The sequence below is a fragment of the Trachypithecus francoisi genome, unplaced genomic scaffold, assembly GCF_009764315.1.
Source record: "Trachypithecus francoisi isolate TF-2019V2 unplaced genomic scaffold, Tfra_2.0 Lachesis_group4, whole genome shotgun sequence".
In the NCBI taxonomy this organism is placed as follows: Eukaryota; Metazoa; Chordata; class Mammalia; order Primates; family Cercopithecidae; genus Trachypithecus; species Trachypithecus francoisi.
In genome coordinates, this window is record NW_022681469.1 from 127,884,400 (window position 1) to 127,901,039 (window position 16,640).

The window sequence follows — 16,640 nt, forward strand, 5'->3', positions numbered from 1 at the left end:
CTGTAATACAGGCTGGGGACCAACTATGTTAACATAGATGAGCATGCACAATGTGTTAAGTGACTACTGTGTAACAGCATTCAGTCCCCCTCATCCATGTTCTCCTTCCGTCTGTGTTCTACCCATCATAAACTGCTACTTTCCTCCCAGATTCTCTTGCCCTTTTGTGTCCCGTTTTCTTTGTTCATGCTGTCTGTTCCTCGAAGTAAAGAACAGCAGTGCTGTAGCATGCCAGTTTCTTTGTACCTTGTTCTGGACTAAATTCCCAGTAGCTGTGTTACCTTAGGCAAGCTTCTTTTTTTTGTTTTTGTGTCTGTTTTTGAGACAGAGTCTCACTCTGTTGCCTGGACTAGAGTGCAATGGAGCAATCTCGGTTCACTACAAACTCCACCTTCCAGGCGTCACCATGCACAGCTAATTTTTTTGTATTTTTAGTAGAGATACGGTTTTGTCATGTTGGCTAGGCTGGTCTCAAACTTCTGGCCTCACGTGATCCGCCCACCTAGGCCTCCCAAAATGTTGGGATTACAGGCGTGAGCCACTGTGCCCTGTGTTAGGCAAGCTTCTTAATCTCTCTGTATTCCAGTTTTCTCATGCATAAAAAATGAGGACAATAATAGTATCAACCTCACAGGTTTGTTGTGAAGATTTAATGAGTTACTTCATGTAAAATGCTTATGATAGTACCTGGCATGTGGTGAGTGCTTATTAAATTTTAACTGTTGTTAATAACAATTGCCCCAAATTATGTAATTTATATTATTTTTATACTGCTTATAGCACCAGATTTGACTAGAACAGTAAGCTTTTCTGTTTATCTGAAAAGAAGTTATACACCATCAGAATTGGAAGGAAATGCTGTTGTTTCTTATTCCAGACCAACAGGTAAGCATACAGGCTTAATCATTCCTTTAAGTTGTTGGAGTTATGAGTAAAATGCTTATGCATTTAAGATGAGAAAACATACTGTGAAATATAATTAAATGAGAAAATGTTATTTTCTATTGTTAAGTAAAATCGTATGTTTTCATTACTTTTATGTGTTATGAGTAGTTCGTGACAAGTCTGTTTAGCTGATTTCCATCTGTAATGTTTGGTTCCCTCTTTTCAGTTAATAGCAAATCTGATACATTTTTATTCCTAATAGAAGAATGTTATCTAGTCAGACTTCATTTATTTGGACTAAAGGCTAGTACTGATGCAGGATTTTTGCTCCTTAGTTTAGCCAAATCTGCGTTCTTATTTCATGACCAGGAAGAATTAGGCATGTGGACACAGTGAAGAGTGAGGAGGGTGGAAGTTTTTTTTTTTTTTTTTTTTTTTTTTTTTTTTTGAGAAGGAGTCTCTCTCTGTCACCCAAGCTGGAGTGTAGTGGCCGGATCTCAGCTCACTGCAAGCTCCGCCTCCCGGGTTCACGCCATTCTCCTGCCTCAGCCTCCCGAGTAGCTGGGACTACAGGCGCCCGCCACCTCGCCCGGTTTTTTTTTTTTTTTTGTACTTTTTAGTAGAGACGGGGTTTCACTGTGTTAGCCAGATGGTCTCGATCTCCTGACCTTGTGATCCGCCCGCCTCGGCCTCCCAAAGTGCTGGGATTACAGGCTTGAGCCACCGCGCCCGGCCGAGGGTGGAAGTTTTTAAGCACCTTTCCACCTCACAAATTGAATACCGGGGCTCCCACACAGGAGCTGATGAGGCCGGGCTCCTCCCCTGCATAGCCATTTTTGGCTATTATGCTTTTCTGTAATTTAAAAGACAGAATTTGAAAGATTACTAATCATTGGTATTGGTTGAAAGTGAATTAGAAATTAACATTGAGAAAGTCTGCAGAATGCCAAGAGAAGCAAAAAGAAATATTATCAATAGTATTATTTACTTAAATTATTATAAAAAAGAGGAACTGGATTGACTTTAAAGGGGAAAGTTAAAGTAAATTCAAAAACTAACTGGAAATATTAATATTAGGTATTTTTCCCTTTATTGAGTCTTTTTTGCTGTTTGGCTAGATCATATATCTTTACTTTTTTTTTTTTTTTCCACATTTACGCTGGAATAACATTCTCATAGACTTCTGAGAATGGAAATATAAACACATGTATTGTCGGATTTCATTTATTTATGTTATACTCTTCAATTGTGAATTGACTTGTGTTTGGAGAGTCATTTAAGTCATCGGCGAGAATCTTGAAATTTTAATTTGTATTTTAAGCAGTTATGTGTCAAATTTGTGTTGTAACTTTACCACAGATAATTTGTTGCATTCTTTTTCCCGTACCCCTTTTTGCATTGCCTGTGATGGATAGATCGAAATCCTGATGGTAAGTGTAAAGATAATTTAGAAAAAAATGAATTTCAGAACTGAAATTTGGTTGATGAATTGAATTGGTATTATACCATGAATGAACTCTTCTTATGGACTGCTCTTTTAACTGGAAAAACTTCTTTAGGATGATACAGTGCCTTGATTCTGCTGTGGAGAGCATAGTAGATGTTTCCACAGAGACTTATTATTAGTTGTTTCAGAGTCATGAGAACGAATGAAATTAGGAGTAAGAATAGAATGTCTTTTTTGAAAAATATTAAAGATGTCATTGACAGCTTATTTCTGCAAGTCATTGGTTATTTAGCTGCATGCTCTGTTATTTTACTCAAAAGAAAGAAAGAGTTTTAGAAAAGGATGTTTGTCACTGAATTCTAAATTGTGTTTTTCTACATGCCCCTAGAGATTCACCTCTCTGTGATAAGAATGGTGTGTGTGTTTGCTCTGTGGGCCTATTCCTTGTCTTGTTTAGAATTTGTAGGAGAATGTTATCAAAGGTCTGACTCCCTCTAACTTGCTTGGGTCAGTGTTGTTACTCACTTTGTTTTCCCCAAATATTTTGCTTGACTCTCCTATAATTCTGATCATAATATGAGCTTAATTAAGTTTGTTCCTTAGGTTCTACTTGTAGGTTTTGAGCTTTTTGAGGGCAGGGGTCAAGCACTCATCTTTGAATTGCATACTAACCGTGTACATAGCAGGCACTACAAGTATCTCTGATTATTTTTCCTCTTACATATAGACTTAATGTGGTAGTTTATCTTTACAAGTTATTTTAAGATACATTTTAGATAGCAATATTAATTAGTAATAATTAAATAAATATAATGAAATGACTTAAAGATAGTGGCAATATTTACTCATGCAGTTTGGGTGATGCTTACAACCTGAGTTGCATAGCATATGTCATCTTGATATCTGGAAGAGAGAGAGAGAGAGAGAGATATTTATATGATACGTGTTTTAATAGAAGTAAATGATTAGCTTAATAACACAAAGTATACTTGTCAAATTAGACTTTGGGTCATTAACAAATAACCTGATAATAATGAATATTTACATTTTAATTAGCTAGATTGCATGTAATTTTTAAGATTTTGGACTGAATTTTGTAAAATATCATATTATTATTTAAATGATTAGTTTTAAGTTTAAAAAATCAGTTAAGGTTATTGTTCAAAGAAATTTATTCCTTCTTACTGTAAATTCAGCCCAAACTATGAGGAAAAAACCCTACAATTTATAGAAATTGCAGTGTTTCAATACAAAGTGAAAGCTGGTTTTAATAATCTCTTTGATATATTTTAAAATTATAATTAAGCTTTAGGGAGTGGAGTTGAAATATTCAACGGCACCTAGTAGGCAAGAAAATAATATGTTGCCACTTAGATCTTACTTACACACAAGGCTTCATATTTCAAAGACTGATCCATTTTATTGTCTCGATCTGTTCGGGCTGTATTGCAGATAAGCAGTTCTGCTTTTATATGTGGAAAAAGAGAGGCAAACGAGGTTTTATGTCGTCCCATAAGGGTTAGTCTCCATTATTTCTGCATTAAAGTTACATGATGTGGGCAGTGTAAAACATGACTGCAGATGAAGCACAGTACGTAGCCAGACATAACAGGAAGGAATCAAGGAAGTTCTGGCTACCAGACATTGCTACTGCTTTGGGGTTCCTTGTTTTCGATATGAAATTACTCTAGCAGGCCCCTGGAAAGAGTTCTAAAGGCATTATATAGATGTGTAATATATAGGTATAGTTATTTTATTCATATATACATATTTTTTCTATGTTCTTTTTTCTTTTATTTCTTCAAAGCACATTTTGGCTTCCCATTTGACAGTAATACTGGGATTTTGGAGTGTGCCAGATGTAATTAGAAGTCTCTTCCTGGAAATTAAATGTTCTGTTAGAGCTGGTTTTGATGAGAATATTCTCTCCGAGTGTTAAATAATTTTGTGATTAATTGCACCATAGTAGTTACGACTATCCATTTCCTCTAGTAGGTTAGGAAGGGAAGTGTTTGAAGGAGAGGTGATTATATCTGGTAAAAAGAACTGCAGAACAGTCAGTCTGATAAATGACTAGGCCAATATTGGAGTAAAATAAATGACAAAAGTTTCTTTTCTCTCAATGTAACACTCAGAGAATTCAATAAGCCAGATATGGAGACTACTTTGCCAACTATAGAGAGAAAATATTGCTGATGGTAGGCAAAGTTAGGAACAATTAGTCTCTTTCAACTAAATTGAAAGCTGTTCTAAAGCAACTGTGAAAAGTCTCTAAATACATGTAGTTCTTTTCCTTCTTTATTACAAACACATACACCCACACATGCCTCTATTAGTCTTTGGCTTCAGGTTCTTAGACACAATTACAGCCTGAAGAGTAATTGGTAGCCAAATTTACACTTCAGGTTTCCTAAGAAGGTGTAAATCCCAGTAGAAATGTGCCTCTGATAAACCCCATGTCTAAAAACTAGAAATTGTATTGTAAAATCCTTGGATTTTAATTTGATAGTAAGTGTTATAAAATAGTAACTTTCTAATTTTTCTTCTAAGGGATGGTTTCCATAGACTAGTTTTTTTTTTTTTTTTTTTTTTTAAGGGTTTCATAACTCTTTTTTTCTCCCTAATGGTAAAACTTTTCAAGCTGCCATCATTTAAAAAATAACCATAATCATTTTATTAAGTATGAGTGTCATCATTTTTCAAAGTAATGTCTTCCAAATGTCCTATGAAACAGGCTTATAATTCCTGCAGAGAAAAGATATTCTGGAGGGGGTTCTACAAATCTTGGCAACTGCAAACCATTGCCCTAGTGTGTGATATTGTCATTAACTGACCTAACTGAACTGTAAATTGAGTTATAATGTATTTTCCTTCTTGGGTTTATTAGTGCTTACAATCCATTTGTTTCGATTTCTGAAAACATATACACTACCAGTTTCTTTAGCTCTGGGTTCATGGAGATTTAGGGTAATAATCTTCAAATATATAGGCTCAGTCACTTACAGGCAGTGTTGTTGATTATATTTAATTTTTTTTAAAACTGTGAATTCAGTCAGTACCTGGTCCAAGTAAAGTAGTGGCTGCAGTTCTAGCAGTATAGTTTTAGAGGAACATTCACAGCCAAATTCTGGTTTGAACAATTAGCTCAGAATTTGGTTGAAAGTATATGGAAGATAGTTTCTTTTTGTGCATATACAGAAGTGTCAGAAAAGGAGGCATTTGTTTTTGTTTTACTAGTCATTAAAAATAAAGGAGATGGAAACAAGTTTAAGTTTCCTTGTTCTTTCCAGACTGTGTCTATTAATTGATACAATCTGAAATTTTCTCCACAGTTTACTTATTGTAGAGGAAACATACTCAGTGGGTGTGTTTCCATCATTTGAGGATATATAGAATATATGGAAATTTCCTTGAAGTTGGAGAAAGTAGTTCTTTGTAATTTTTTTGTGGTGATATTGATAGTTGTGCTCTGTGCAGTATCTTAGATCATGTTACCATAATATTTTGAGTCAACACATCTCATCATTGTAAAGTACAAATACACATGCCTCTAAAAACCTCACAGAATGTCATGAAATAATACCCTGGGACTTTTCTTAAGAGACACTAGTTATAATTTGCATCTAAGATTCCAGGAGAAGTGAATTTAACATCTGTTGGTTATGAGCAAAAAATGAGCTACGTAAAAACTTGATGGATAATAGATTATATTGAAGAGAATGACAAATATGCTCCACATGCTCTGAAAAAGTATTTAATTGACCTCATATATCAATATGCTTGCCATTGTTGGTGATTTCTCACTATCCTAGTGAATAAGTAGTACTGAAAAACATACTCTCAGCTTGAATGTGGAGTAAGACATACGATTCTGATTGACTTTAGCCAAATATATTGCTAATTCCAGGGATCCTGCTTTGGGATCATGTCTCCAAACTAACTGTTTCTGCTTTTGCTATTTTTAAGCGGCTCCCTGACTCCTCTATAAAGAAATAAAGGAATTAATGTGTGGATTCATCAAGCAGAGTTAGAACATTTTGAGTGTTCAGTTTTTCTACAGTACTATGGCACAACATAGGCTTCTATATATTATCTTTCATCTTAACCAGTCAAAAACAAAGTTCTAGAAAAAAAGGAGAGAAAACTAGGATTTTAATATTGCTTTTCTAGATTTATAAGTAGAGAGCCTAATTTGCTTTGGTTTCAATTTCATTTTCTGTAAAAATATTGAAAATGATTTTGTAAAGCTTTATATAAATTTTAATATGAAACTCTTCATTGCAATATATTCAGTTACCTATTTCAGTATGCATGTATGAGTATTAAAATCACTTGAAAACTGAATGGCTATGTAAGCCTTCCAAAATGTCACTTGAAGTGATATGTAAAGTTAAAAGGCTTGAGAAAAGTATAATTCATATAAAGGTAATATTCTACATACTAATGTGTAAAATGGACATGGACTTCAGTGGAACTTCAGAAGAGCAAATCCTGCCTTCCTGTTCATAATTTCAATCTTCATCAAGTAAAAAAAGCTAAAGATATTGAAATGTTTTTGATAGAGAAATTTTTAGATATGGTAATATAGAGTCTTAAAGATATGATGGAAACTTCATATTCTTTGCTCATGTTTGCTGATAGCCTTGGATTAGGGCTAGAGCTCTGAAGGTCTTAAAGACTTAGTTCGGTAATTGAATGTAAGTCACTATAATGTTATATATAATATCCAAATGTGATGATTTAAAAAATGGATACTGCTATTAAAGACAGATCTCATGTCTATGGTTCTTTTAAAATTTTATTTTTGACTTGTACCTTTTGAAAATACTAATGAAATATGAATCATGATAATGATTTACAGTTATTTCAGCTTTGTTAAACAAAATAAGCAGGCAGCAAACAAACCAAGATATGTTGCTGCTCAAACTATTAGTAGTACAATTTTTTTTTTGCCAAATTGTTTGTCAAGTCTATGAATCTACATATCTCTCTTTTATTTCAGGCATCCCTCGAGTTATCCAATGTAAATTTAGACTTCCCCTAAAGTTAATTTGCCTACCAGGTCAGCCTTCAAAAACTGCAAGCCACAAAATTACTATTGATACCAACAAATCTCCAGTCAGTCTTCTTAGTCTCTTCCCAGGTAAGGCTTTTGAAATAACATGCCTGCAGCATCAAAAATGCTAAGAATTTAGAATGGAATCCTTCATCAGCAGATAATGAGGGGGTAATTATCAGATAATTGTTAAGTAAGAGTATAAAAATGCCTCAAGGATTTTTCCCTCCTTTGCCTGTTCAAAGGTGAATAGCTTATATCAACAAGGTAATAAGGTGTTCCTTTTAAGTTTGATTAAAATTATCGTAATAATTATTTTGCTACAGTATTCAGAAATAAAAACATCAAGTGTTTCTCTTTAGACTGTGATTTTTTTTTGGCTTGGAATGTAAATATTTACTATTCATCTTTGTGGTAGGTTTTTGGGTATATCTGTCTTCTAAGTGTATAAATATTTATTATTTATCTTCATTGTGGGCTTTTGTATACATACCTTTGAAAGTATATTCTTATGTCTCTGAAAAGTAATCTCGTAAGTAGATGCTTTTTGTACTCTTTTATTCTGCTGTCTGCAGAAGCTAGAGTGTGTTCATCCTGTGCCTATGGTTGTTTAGAAGGGTTTCATATTTAATGCTTCAATATCTCAGTGAACTTTTGGGGTACTCTGTGATGGTATGACTTTCTCCAAGTGTCAGTTTTTCTTTCTGAGTGGCTTAGAAATGAAAGAAGCTTTTATTGGATAAAACATCCTTAGTAACCAAGGTTTTTAGTGTGTCATGTCATTAACTTTCTTGGTGGTGGGGTAGAATTGAAGAATAAAATCTTGAAATTAAATCAGCCCTTTTAAATCCTTCATTAAAAATCAGCACTGTTGGCTATGAGATGCATCTTTACCTTTGCATTAGTGGATAAGATTTAGGATACAAACAATACTTTTCACAAGGTTTAGAAATTTATGGTAAGTCAACTTCTGTGTTATTAACTACTTAAAGTGCTTAAAATTTATTTTTTATTAATTTGCAGTATTTCAAAAATTTTATTTATATGAAACTCTGAAAAATCTCCAAAATTAAATGTTCTATTACAATTATTCTATTCTTAAGTGTGAATTGAGTTTGGAGATATATATGTGTATATTGTTAGCAAAATATTTTTTACTTTTTGGGTTCTTTCTCCCATCTCTTCTCTTCTTTTACCTCCTTGTTTTTTCGTCAATTTTCTTATAACAAACTTGGATTATGAAAAAGGCAGACTCACTACCTTTTGTAACATTTTGCATAAACTTATTAGTTTCTTGGGTCTCCTATACTACCTTAGGAACATAGTTGGAAATTATATGTTGAACACCAAATTTATTGGTGGCTTTGAAAAACGTTTAAGCACCTGACTTCTGAGGAAGGGTTGATCTTTACTATAGATAAATGGAACCCAATTAGAATTGAATAAAAACACATGCCTTTGAGCAGAAAGATAATATCCATAAGATACGAATTGGATAGTGTGTACTAAAGAAAGCTTAGATGACTTATCCATTTTCCTCCTGATTTTGGGCTCAATTGTTTTGATGTCATTATGCTCATCAGCATGTATTTGCTTCTTACTTCAGGAATGGGACACCATGACAAATTTTTAAACATTTCTTCTGGGATTCAATATATATGATATTAGAGTGGTTTTTAAAAAATTCCCGGATTTGTATTCATGTTAAACATGCTAGATGGAATCATGTGCTTGTTTAAAATAAGTATCACTTCACTCTTATAAAAGTAAGACTTAGATAAAGTTGCCATTGCAAATCTTCTGTGTCTATTTTTTTAACTGAAAGAAGCAAAATTAATGAGCTTTATAGAGAAGAGATAAAACAACTTTTACTCTACATGTCTTCCCATTTGATTATTCCAGTTCTCTTTCTGTAAACAAGTATAGTATATTTAAAATAGATTTAATTTTTTTATTACAAAAGAAATGTGAAATTTAGAAAATGTGGATAACCAAAAGGAAAAGTGAATGTTACTATTAATTCTACTATCCAGCAATACCTTTTTCTGCTTCATTACATTTTTCTAATCTTTACATACATATTTTTTCTAAGCACTTATCCCCAAAAAGAATTTCACTTGTCATACTGTTTCGAGACATGTTTTTACACCATTAGATATTTTTGTTATATGATTTTAATGATTGCATAGTATTCTATCATAAATCGATACTATAACATCATTTGACCAGCATTATTCTTTTAGATATTTATGTTGTTTTTAGTTTATTAATATTGTAAATATACCTGTGATGAACATTGCTGTAACAATACTTCTTTAAATTTATTGTAGTTTATTTGATGAATATTTAAAAGTGGAATTGCTGGGTCAGTCAGAGAATCAGAGTGTTTTTAAAGCTTCTGAAATATAGTGTGAAATTGACTTCCTGAAGGAATACCAGTTAATCCTAACAACAGTTAGTACCCCAAACCTTATCAATAGAGAATATTATAATAAAAACCTTTTAATATGCTTAATAGTTATATAAAAACATTTATTTACATATATAAATAGCTATGTGGGGTGCTTCTGGCACTCCAGAAAAGTGAATTAAGCAATAAAGACTTTTTTTTTTTTTTTTTTGAGACAGGGTCTTATTCTGTCACTCAGGTTGGAGTGCAGTGGCACAATCATGGCCTACTGCAGCCTTTACTTCCTGGGCTCAAGGGCTCAAGCGATCCTCCCACCTTAGCCTCCAGAGTAGCTGAGAGTACAGGCATGTACCACCATGCCTAGATAATTAAAAAATATTATTTTGTAGAGATAGGGTCCCACTATGTTGCCCAGGCTAGTTTTGAACTCCTAGGCTCAAGCGGTCTTCTCATCTTGGGCTCCTAAAATGTTGGGATTACAGGTGTGAGCTACCGTGCCTGGCCGAGACATTTCTTCATCTCATATAAAGAGAAATCCAGATGTGGGCAGTGGAAGCTGTGGCAGTAGTCTGTGACTGTTTTCAAATACCTAGCATTTTTTCTTTCTTTGTCATCTGCCATCTTTGGTGTGTTGACTTGTTCCACGGCAATAAGATATTTGCTTCAGATTCAGGCACCATATCTTACTACAAGGTAGGAGGTAGGGAAGAAATAGCTATATAGTAATGATGATAACTTTTATCAGAAAAGGATGTTTTCAAAAGATTCCCTGGGAAATTTCTACTTAGGTCTCAATAGCCATAATTTTGTCACATGGCTTCCTCTAGCAGTACAAGAGACTGAGAACTAAATAGGCTAGAGAAAAGGGGGTTGGGAACACATGTTAAATTACCTGACCATCAGCGTATGTCACAATACCAGTAGTTTTATACAAAAATTTTACTTAAATGTAATAACAGATAAAATGTCATTTGATAATAGTCTCTTACGTTGCTCAAGTATGTTTCTACATTTGCTTGTCAATACATTTATATTTTAATGGTTATGTAATACTCCATTGTTTGGAGGTGTCATGTACATACAGGTTTTCTGTACTTCTCTATTTCTCTTAGGAGAAATTCTTTGGAGACAAATGCTTGAGTTAATGGGTATGCATATTTGAAAACTTTATTCAAATACCAGCTGCCTTTTAGAAAAATTGTATCATGTTATTCTCCCAGCATCAAGGTTCATGCCCATGATAGTAGCTGGATTCATTAAATCTTTTTTAAATTTTTGACATTATTAGGTAAAAAATGACATTTCATTTTTAACTTGCATTTCTAAATTACTTGTTAGTGTATGTTTAATTTTTCTTAACCACTTCCATTTCTTCTTTTAATTCCTTCTTTTAAGGTTTGTATTTTTTAGGTAGTAAAATTTCTTAATTGTTTTCTTCATAGTTTCAGGTTTTCATGTTATGCCTAGAATGATCTCTATTCTAAGATTATAAAATATTTACCTATTTTTTCTGGTACATTTTTATATGTTCTTTTATTCTCAAACACAGCTTCAGTGCGTATTTTTGTGCTTTTAAAAAAGCGTAAATTGAAGTATAACTTTTGTACCATAAATTACACATTTGAAGTGTATAATTTTGAAAAGTTTTGATTTCTGTATTTATCTGTGCAACCATCTCAATGGTTAAGATGCTGCATGTATCCATCACTGCCAAAAGTTTCCTTTTGCCTATTAGTAATTCCTTATCCTGCATCCCAAGCAACCACTGATCTGCTTTCTGTTACTAGAGATTAATTTGCATTTTCTAGAATTTTATAAAATGGAGCTATATAGTCTGTGTTCTTTTTCATCTGTCTTCTTTCACTCCTTTATTTGATATGTGATTTGCAAATAATTTCTCCCAGTCTGTGGCATGTATTTTCATTTTCTTAACAGAATCTTTGGAAAAGCAGAAGTTCTTAATCTTGATAAACCCCCGTTTATCAATTTCTTAATGGATCATAAATTTACTGTTACATCTAAGAAATCTTTCCTAATCCAAGGTTACAAAGTTCCTCTCTCTTTCTCTTTTTTTTTTTTTGTTTTTTTTTTTTGGTAGAAGTTTTCTGGTTTTAAACCTTACATTTAAGTCCCTTCCCCATTTTGTGCTGATATTTGTGTGTGATGTGAGGGATGGATGAAATTAATGTTTTTGCATCTGGGTGTCTAATTGTTACAGCACTATTTTTCAGTCCTTTTCCACTGAATTGCCTTTTCAACTTTGTTGAAAATCATCTGACCACATTTATGTGGGTGTATTTCTGTTTTCTTAATTTTGTTCCATTGATATCTTTGTCTGTTGCTATACACGAATAACATTGTGTTTTGATGACTGTAAATTTATAATAAGTATTGAAGTCAGGTAGTGCAATTTCTCCAACTTTATTCTTCTCAATGTTGTTTTGGATATTTTAGGTCCTTTTCATTTTCATATGAATCTTAGAATCACCTTGTAAATTGAACAAAACTGGCTGTTGAGATTTTGATTGGGATTGGGATTATATTGATTCCGTAGATCAATTTGGAGAGAACTGATATCTTAACAATATTGAACATGGTATAATATTCTCTCTGTATTCTAGTTTCTTAAGATGAAAGTGCAGACCATCATTCATTTATTTAGGGCCTATTTTGTTTCTCTCTGTGAGGGTTGGTAATTTTTCATGTACAGGTTTTATAAATCTTTTGTGAGATATATCCCTATTTCATGTATTTTTATGCTATTGTATTTTATTTCGATTTCATATTGTTCTTTGCTAATACATAGAAATACAATTTATTTTCTTTTCTTTTGAGATGGAGTGTCACTCTGTTGTCCAGACTGGAGTGCAGTGGTATGATCTCATCTTACTTCAATCTTCGCCTCCCGGGTTCAAGCAATTCTCCTGTCTCAGCCTCCCAAGTAGTTGGGACTACAGGCACACGCCACCATGCCTGGCTAATTTTTGTATTTTTAGTAGAGATGGGGTTTCACCACATTGGTCAGGGTGGTCTCAAACTCCTGACCTCAGGTGATCCACCCGCCTTTGCCTCCCAGAGTGTTGGGATTACAGGCGTGAGCTACCGCGCTTGGCCTACAATTGATTTTCTTATATCAATCTTGTATCATGCAACATTGTTAAACCACTTGCGGGATCTATTAGCATTTTTGTAGATTTAATCAGTCAGATTTTCTACATTGATGATCATGTTATGTGCAAATGAAAACAGTTTTATTTCTTCCTTTCCAATCTGGATTATTTGTTTTTGCTTGATTTTTGCCTTGGCTAGAACTTCTACCATAATGTTGAATAGAAATGTTGAGAACAGACATTGTCTTTCACCATTAAGTATATTTTAGCTATAAGTATTTTTTAGATTTTTTTTTTTTTTTTTTTTTTTTGCCAGGTTGAGGAAGTTGCCTTCTATTCCTAGGTTGCTGAGACTGTAATCAGGAATGGATATTGGATTTTTTTCAAGATTACTTCTACATCAGCTGAGACATTCTTATCATTTTCTTCTTTATTTGGTTAAATATGGTGGACTACATTGATTAATTTTTGATGTTAGCCCAACCTGCATTCTTGACATAAATTATAGATGGTCGTGATATATTATCTTTTCACTATATTTTTAGGTTTAATTTGCCAAACTGTATTTTAGTATTTTTGTATCTATGTTCATGAGGGAAATTGGTCTGTAATTTAGTTTTTTTCTACAGTTATGTGAATAATTTTTACTCCATCACACCACACTTTATGTTTTGATGTCATGAGTTTCTTATATCTGGATATTTATACTTCTCTCCAGATTTGGAAGGTTTTCTCTTATCGTTTCGCTTGATACTGTTCCTTAAATCTTGCAGCCTTTCTTCTTTTCTTTCATTTTTTTCCTCATCTCACTATATTTTCTAATAATCTGACTTTGAGTTCACAGATTTTTTCTTCTGCTTAATCAGTTCTATTTTTGATGTTCTTTGTTGTATTTTCCCCCCTCCCCCTCCCTGTCTTCCTCCCCCTGCCATCCTCTCCCCTTCCTCCTCCCCCTCCCCCCTTTTCTCCCCTCCCATTCTCCTCTCCCCTCCCGTCCCCTCTCAGGGTCTTGCTGTGTCATCCAGGCTGGAGTTCAGTGGCATGATCATGGCCCACTGCAGCCTTGACATCCTGGGCTCAAGCAATCCTCTGATCTCAGCCTCCCAAGTAACTGGGACTATAGGTGCATGCCATCACATCTGGCTATTTTTTTTATTTTTTGTAGAGACAAGGTTTCACTTTGTTACACAGGCTGATCTGGAACTCCTGAGCTCAAGTGATGTGCCTGCCTAGGCCTCCCAAAGTGCTAGGATTATTGGTGTGAGCCACTGTGCCCAGCTGTTTTCATTTCATTCATTGTATTTTTTCAGCTCCAAAACTTGTTATTTTTCTGAGTTTTGTTTCTGTTTTTTGTTTTATTTTGTTTTCTGGTTTGTTGAGCTTCCTGAAAACAGTCATTTTGAATTCTTTGTTAACCTGTAGATGTCCATTTCTTTGGGGTCAGCTACTGGGAAATCATTGTGTTCTTTTGGTAGGGATATGTCCCCTTTGTTTTTCATGTTTCTGGTCGCCATACTTTGATGCCTGCACATTTGGTGGATCAGTCTCCTCTTTCCAACTTTGTGTGCCGATTTTGGTGTGGAAAGACCTTCCATGGGAGGGTCAAGGGTGCTGACAGTATGAGATGTAGAGGTTCTGGCCCTGGTAAGGGCATAACAACATAAACTGTGTGCAGCTCTCTTAGCTGTGGTTGGTGTTGATAAAGATTGCAGGTATCCTTAGTTGCCAACTCTGTGAGTGTTCTCAGCAATAGTGAGGGCTGTTGGGATTTTTAATGGCAGTGTATGCTAGGGTACTCCCAATCTCTTTTTCTCCCACCAGGGAAATCATAGCCAAGGGGATCTCTCTTGGCACTCTGTCTGGCTTGTGGGCCAGTTTCCAGTGCCTGATGAGTGGCACCTATGGAGATGCCAGGGAGCTAAGTCCTGAAGCATGGGTATGTGTAAAGGGACTTTGGTTCTGGGATTTGGGTGGTAATGGCACCAGTACCTGGGGCACAGGAACCCCCATTGCTGTGTTGGTGATGATATGTGAGGCATTAGTGTTTATGAAACAGCTGGGGAGCCCGAGATGGGAGCATGGATGTGTGCAGAGTTACTTTGGCTCTGAGGTATAGGATGGGGCCTTGTCCTCTATGGCAGGTGATGTAATGACTGAACCATAGGAATATGCAGAGAGACCTTAGCTGTAGGACCTTGGGTGTGAGCTGGCTCACTATGGTGGTAGCTCTGGTATCTGAGACATGGATGGGCATAGTGCAGCCACAGAGCCAGTCTCTGAAGTATGCACATTCATGAAGTGACTGTGGCCTGGGGATTAGGGGAATGTGCAAGGTTTGGAGAGGTGGTGATTTTGGTCCTAGGGTGGTACAACAGTAACTACTTCTTGAGCAAGGGAATATAGAGCCATGCCTTCCTCTCTGGGGTTCCCTGGTGGAAATGGCTGTTGGTTACCTCAGTGGCAAAAGATGCTGGTGTCTTCTGTGGAGCAGGCTGCTGGGAACCATGGAAGTTCCCACTCCACCGCTGTCACCAATAGCCTGTTGCCTTTATTCTTTGTCACTAGCCATCTGCAGGCATTTTAGGTATGACGATATAACCAGTCATTTGTTCTGTTTTGCTTCAGCTTCTTAAATGGGCCCTTGAGCTCTCACAGGGCTATTTTGGTTATTGAATAGCTATCTTTCTCTCTATATATTTTTATTGCTGGGGATGAAGACTGGTATCCCTACTTTACCATCTTGGTGACATCCTTTACCCCTGTGATGATGTTTAATATTTCTTTCCTCTTTTTTTTTCTTTTTTTTGAGAGGGAGTCTCACTCTGTGGCCCAGGCTGGAGTGCAGTGGTGCGATCTCGGCTCCCTGCAACCTCTGCCTTCCGGGTTCAAGCAATTCTCCTGCCTCAGCCTCCTGGGTAGCTGGGACTATAGGCGCGTGCCACCGCACCCAAGTAATATTTTGTATTTTTATAGAGACGGGGTTTCACTGTGTTAGCCAGGATGGTCTCGATCTCCTGACCTCGTGATCTGCCCGCCTCAGCCTCTCAAAGTGCTGGGATTGCAAACGTGAGCCACCACGCCTGTCCTAATATTTCTTTTGTCTGTCACATTGTCTGTAAATTGGTAAGTTGGATCTACAGCTAGCAGAGTCAAGATTGATTATTTTGGCCAGAGTTCTTCATGGATGGTAGTATAGACTTTCAGCAGACAGAGGGCACATAATATTTGTTTGTCTTTTTTTGTATGTGATGGTAACAGCCATTGATAGATACACAATGCTGAGATCCATTACTTCACTACAGGCTGAAAAATAGATATTCTATTTCTTTCACACTTTCTTCATTTTTTTAGCTGGAATATTTCTATAGAGAGAACCTTTCCTTTTGTAGCTGTTGTATGGTGCAGTTTGAGTAGGGTTTTCAGGATAAATGCTTGGTTCTTTCCCTTTATTACTAATTTTTAAAATATTTTAAATAAACAGAGCTTAAAATAAATAGCATTGATTCTGTAGGATCATCCAATAGTGACCATTGTTTTTATTTTGTTTTTAAGTCTCTGTATGAACTCATGCCTTTAAACATATTTGATGTGTCTTACTCCATATTGCAATTATTATTTTCTTTGATACCCTAATATTTTTATCTCTGGCCAGTAGTAACCTCTTTAAGCTGACTTTCAAGTCCTTTTCATAAAACCCTACCGGTTCAGTAATAGCTTCCTTGCTATCTGGTG

At 35.2% G+C, this 16,640-nt stretch overlaps 1 protein-coding gene across 9 annotated transcripts in view; it reads left to right on the plus strand.

Moving 5' to 3' along the window:
• BBS9 (Bardet-Biedl syndrome 9) overlaps window positions 1-16,640 on the plus strand; it is a 602,892-nt gene that overhangs the window by 237,711 nt on the left and 348,541 nt on the right. For 8 of the 9 annotated variants that reach the window (XM_033193464.1, XM_033193468.1, XM_033193466.1 and 5 more), the window contains 3 exons: window positions 781-885; window positions 2,301-2,315; window positions 7,335-7,475. In XM_033193464.1, the coding sequence (XP_033049355.1) occupies window positions 781-885; window positions 2,301-2,315; window positions 7,335-7,475 (261 nt within the window). The remainder of the gene's footprint in view (window positions 1-780; window positions 886-2,300; window positions 2,316-7,334; window positions 7,476-16,640) is intronic. The other variant, XM_033193467.1, reaches the window with a different exon arrangement.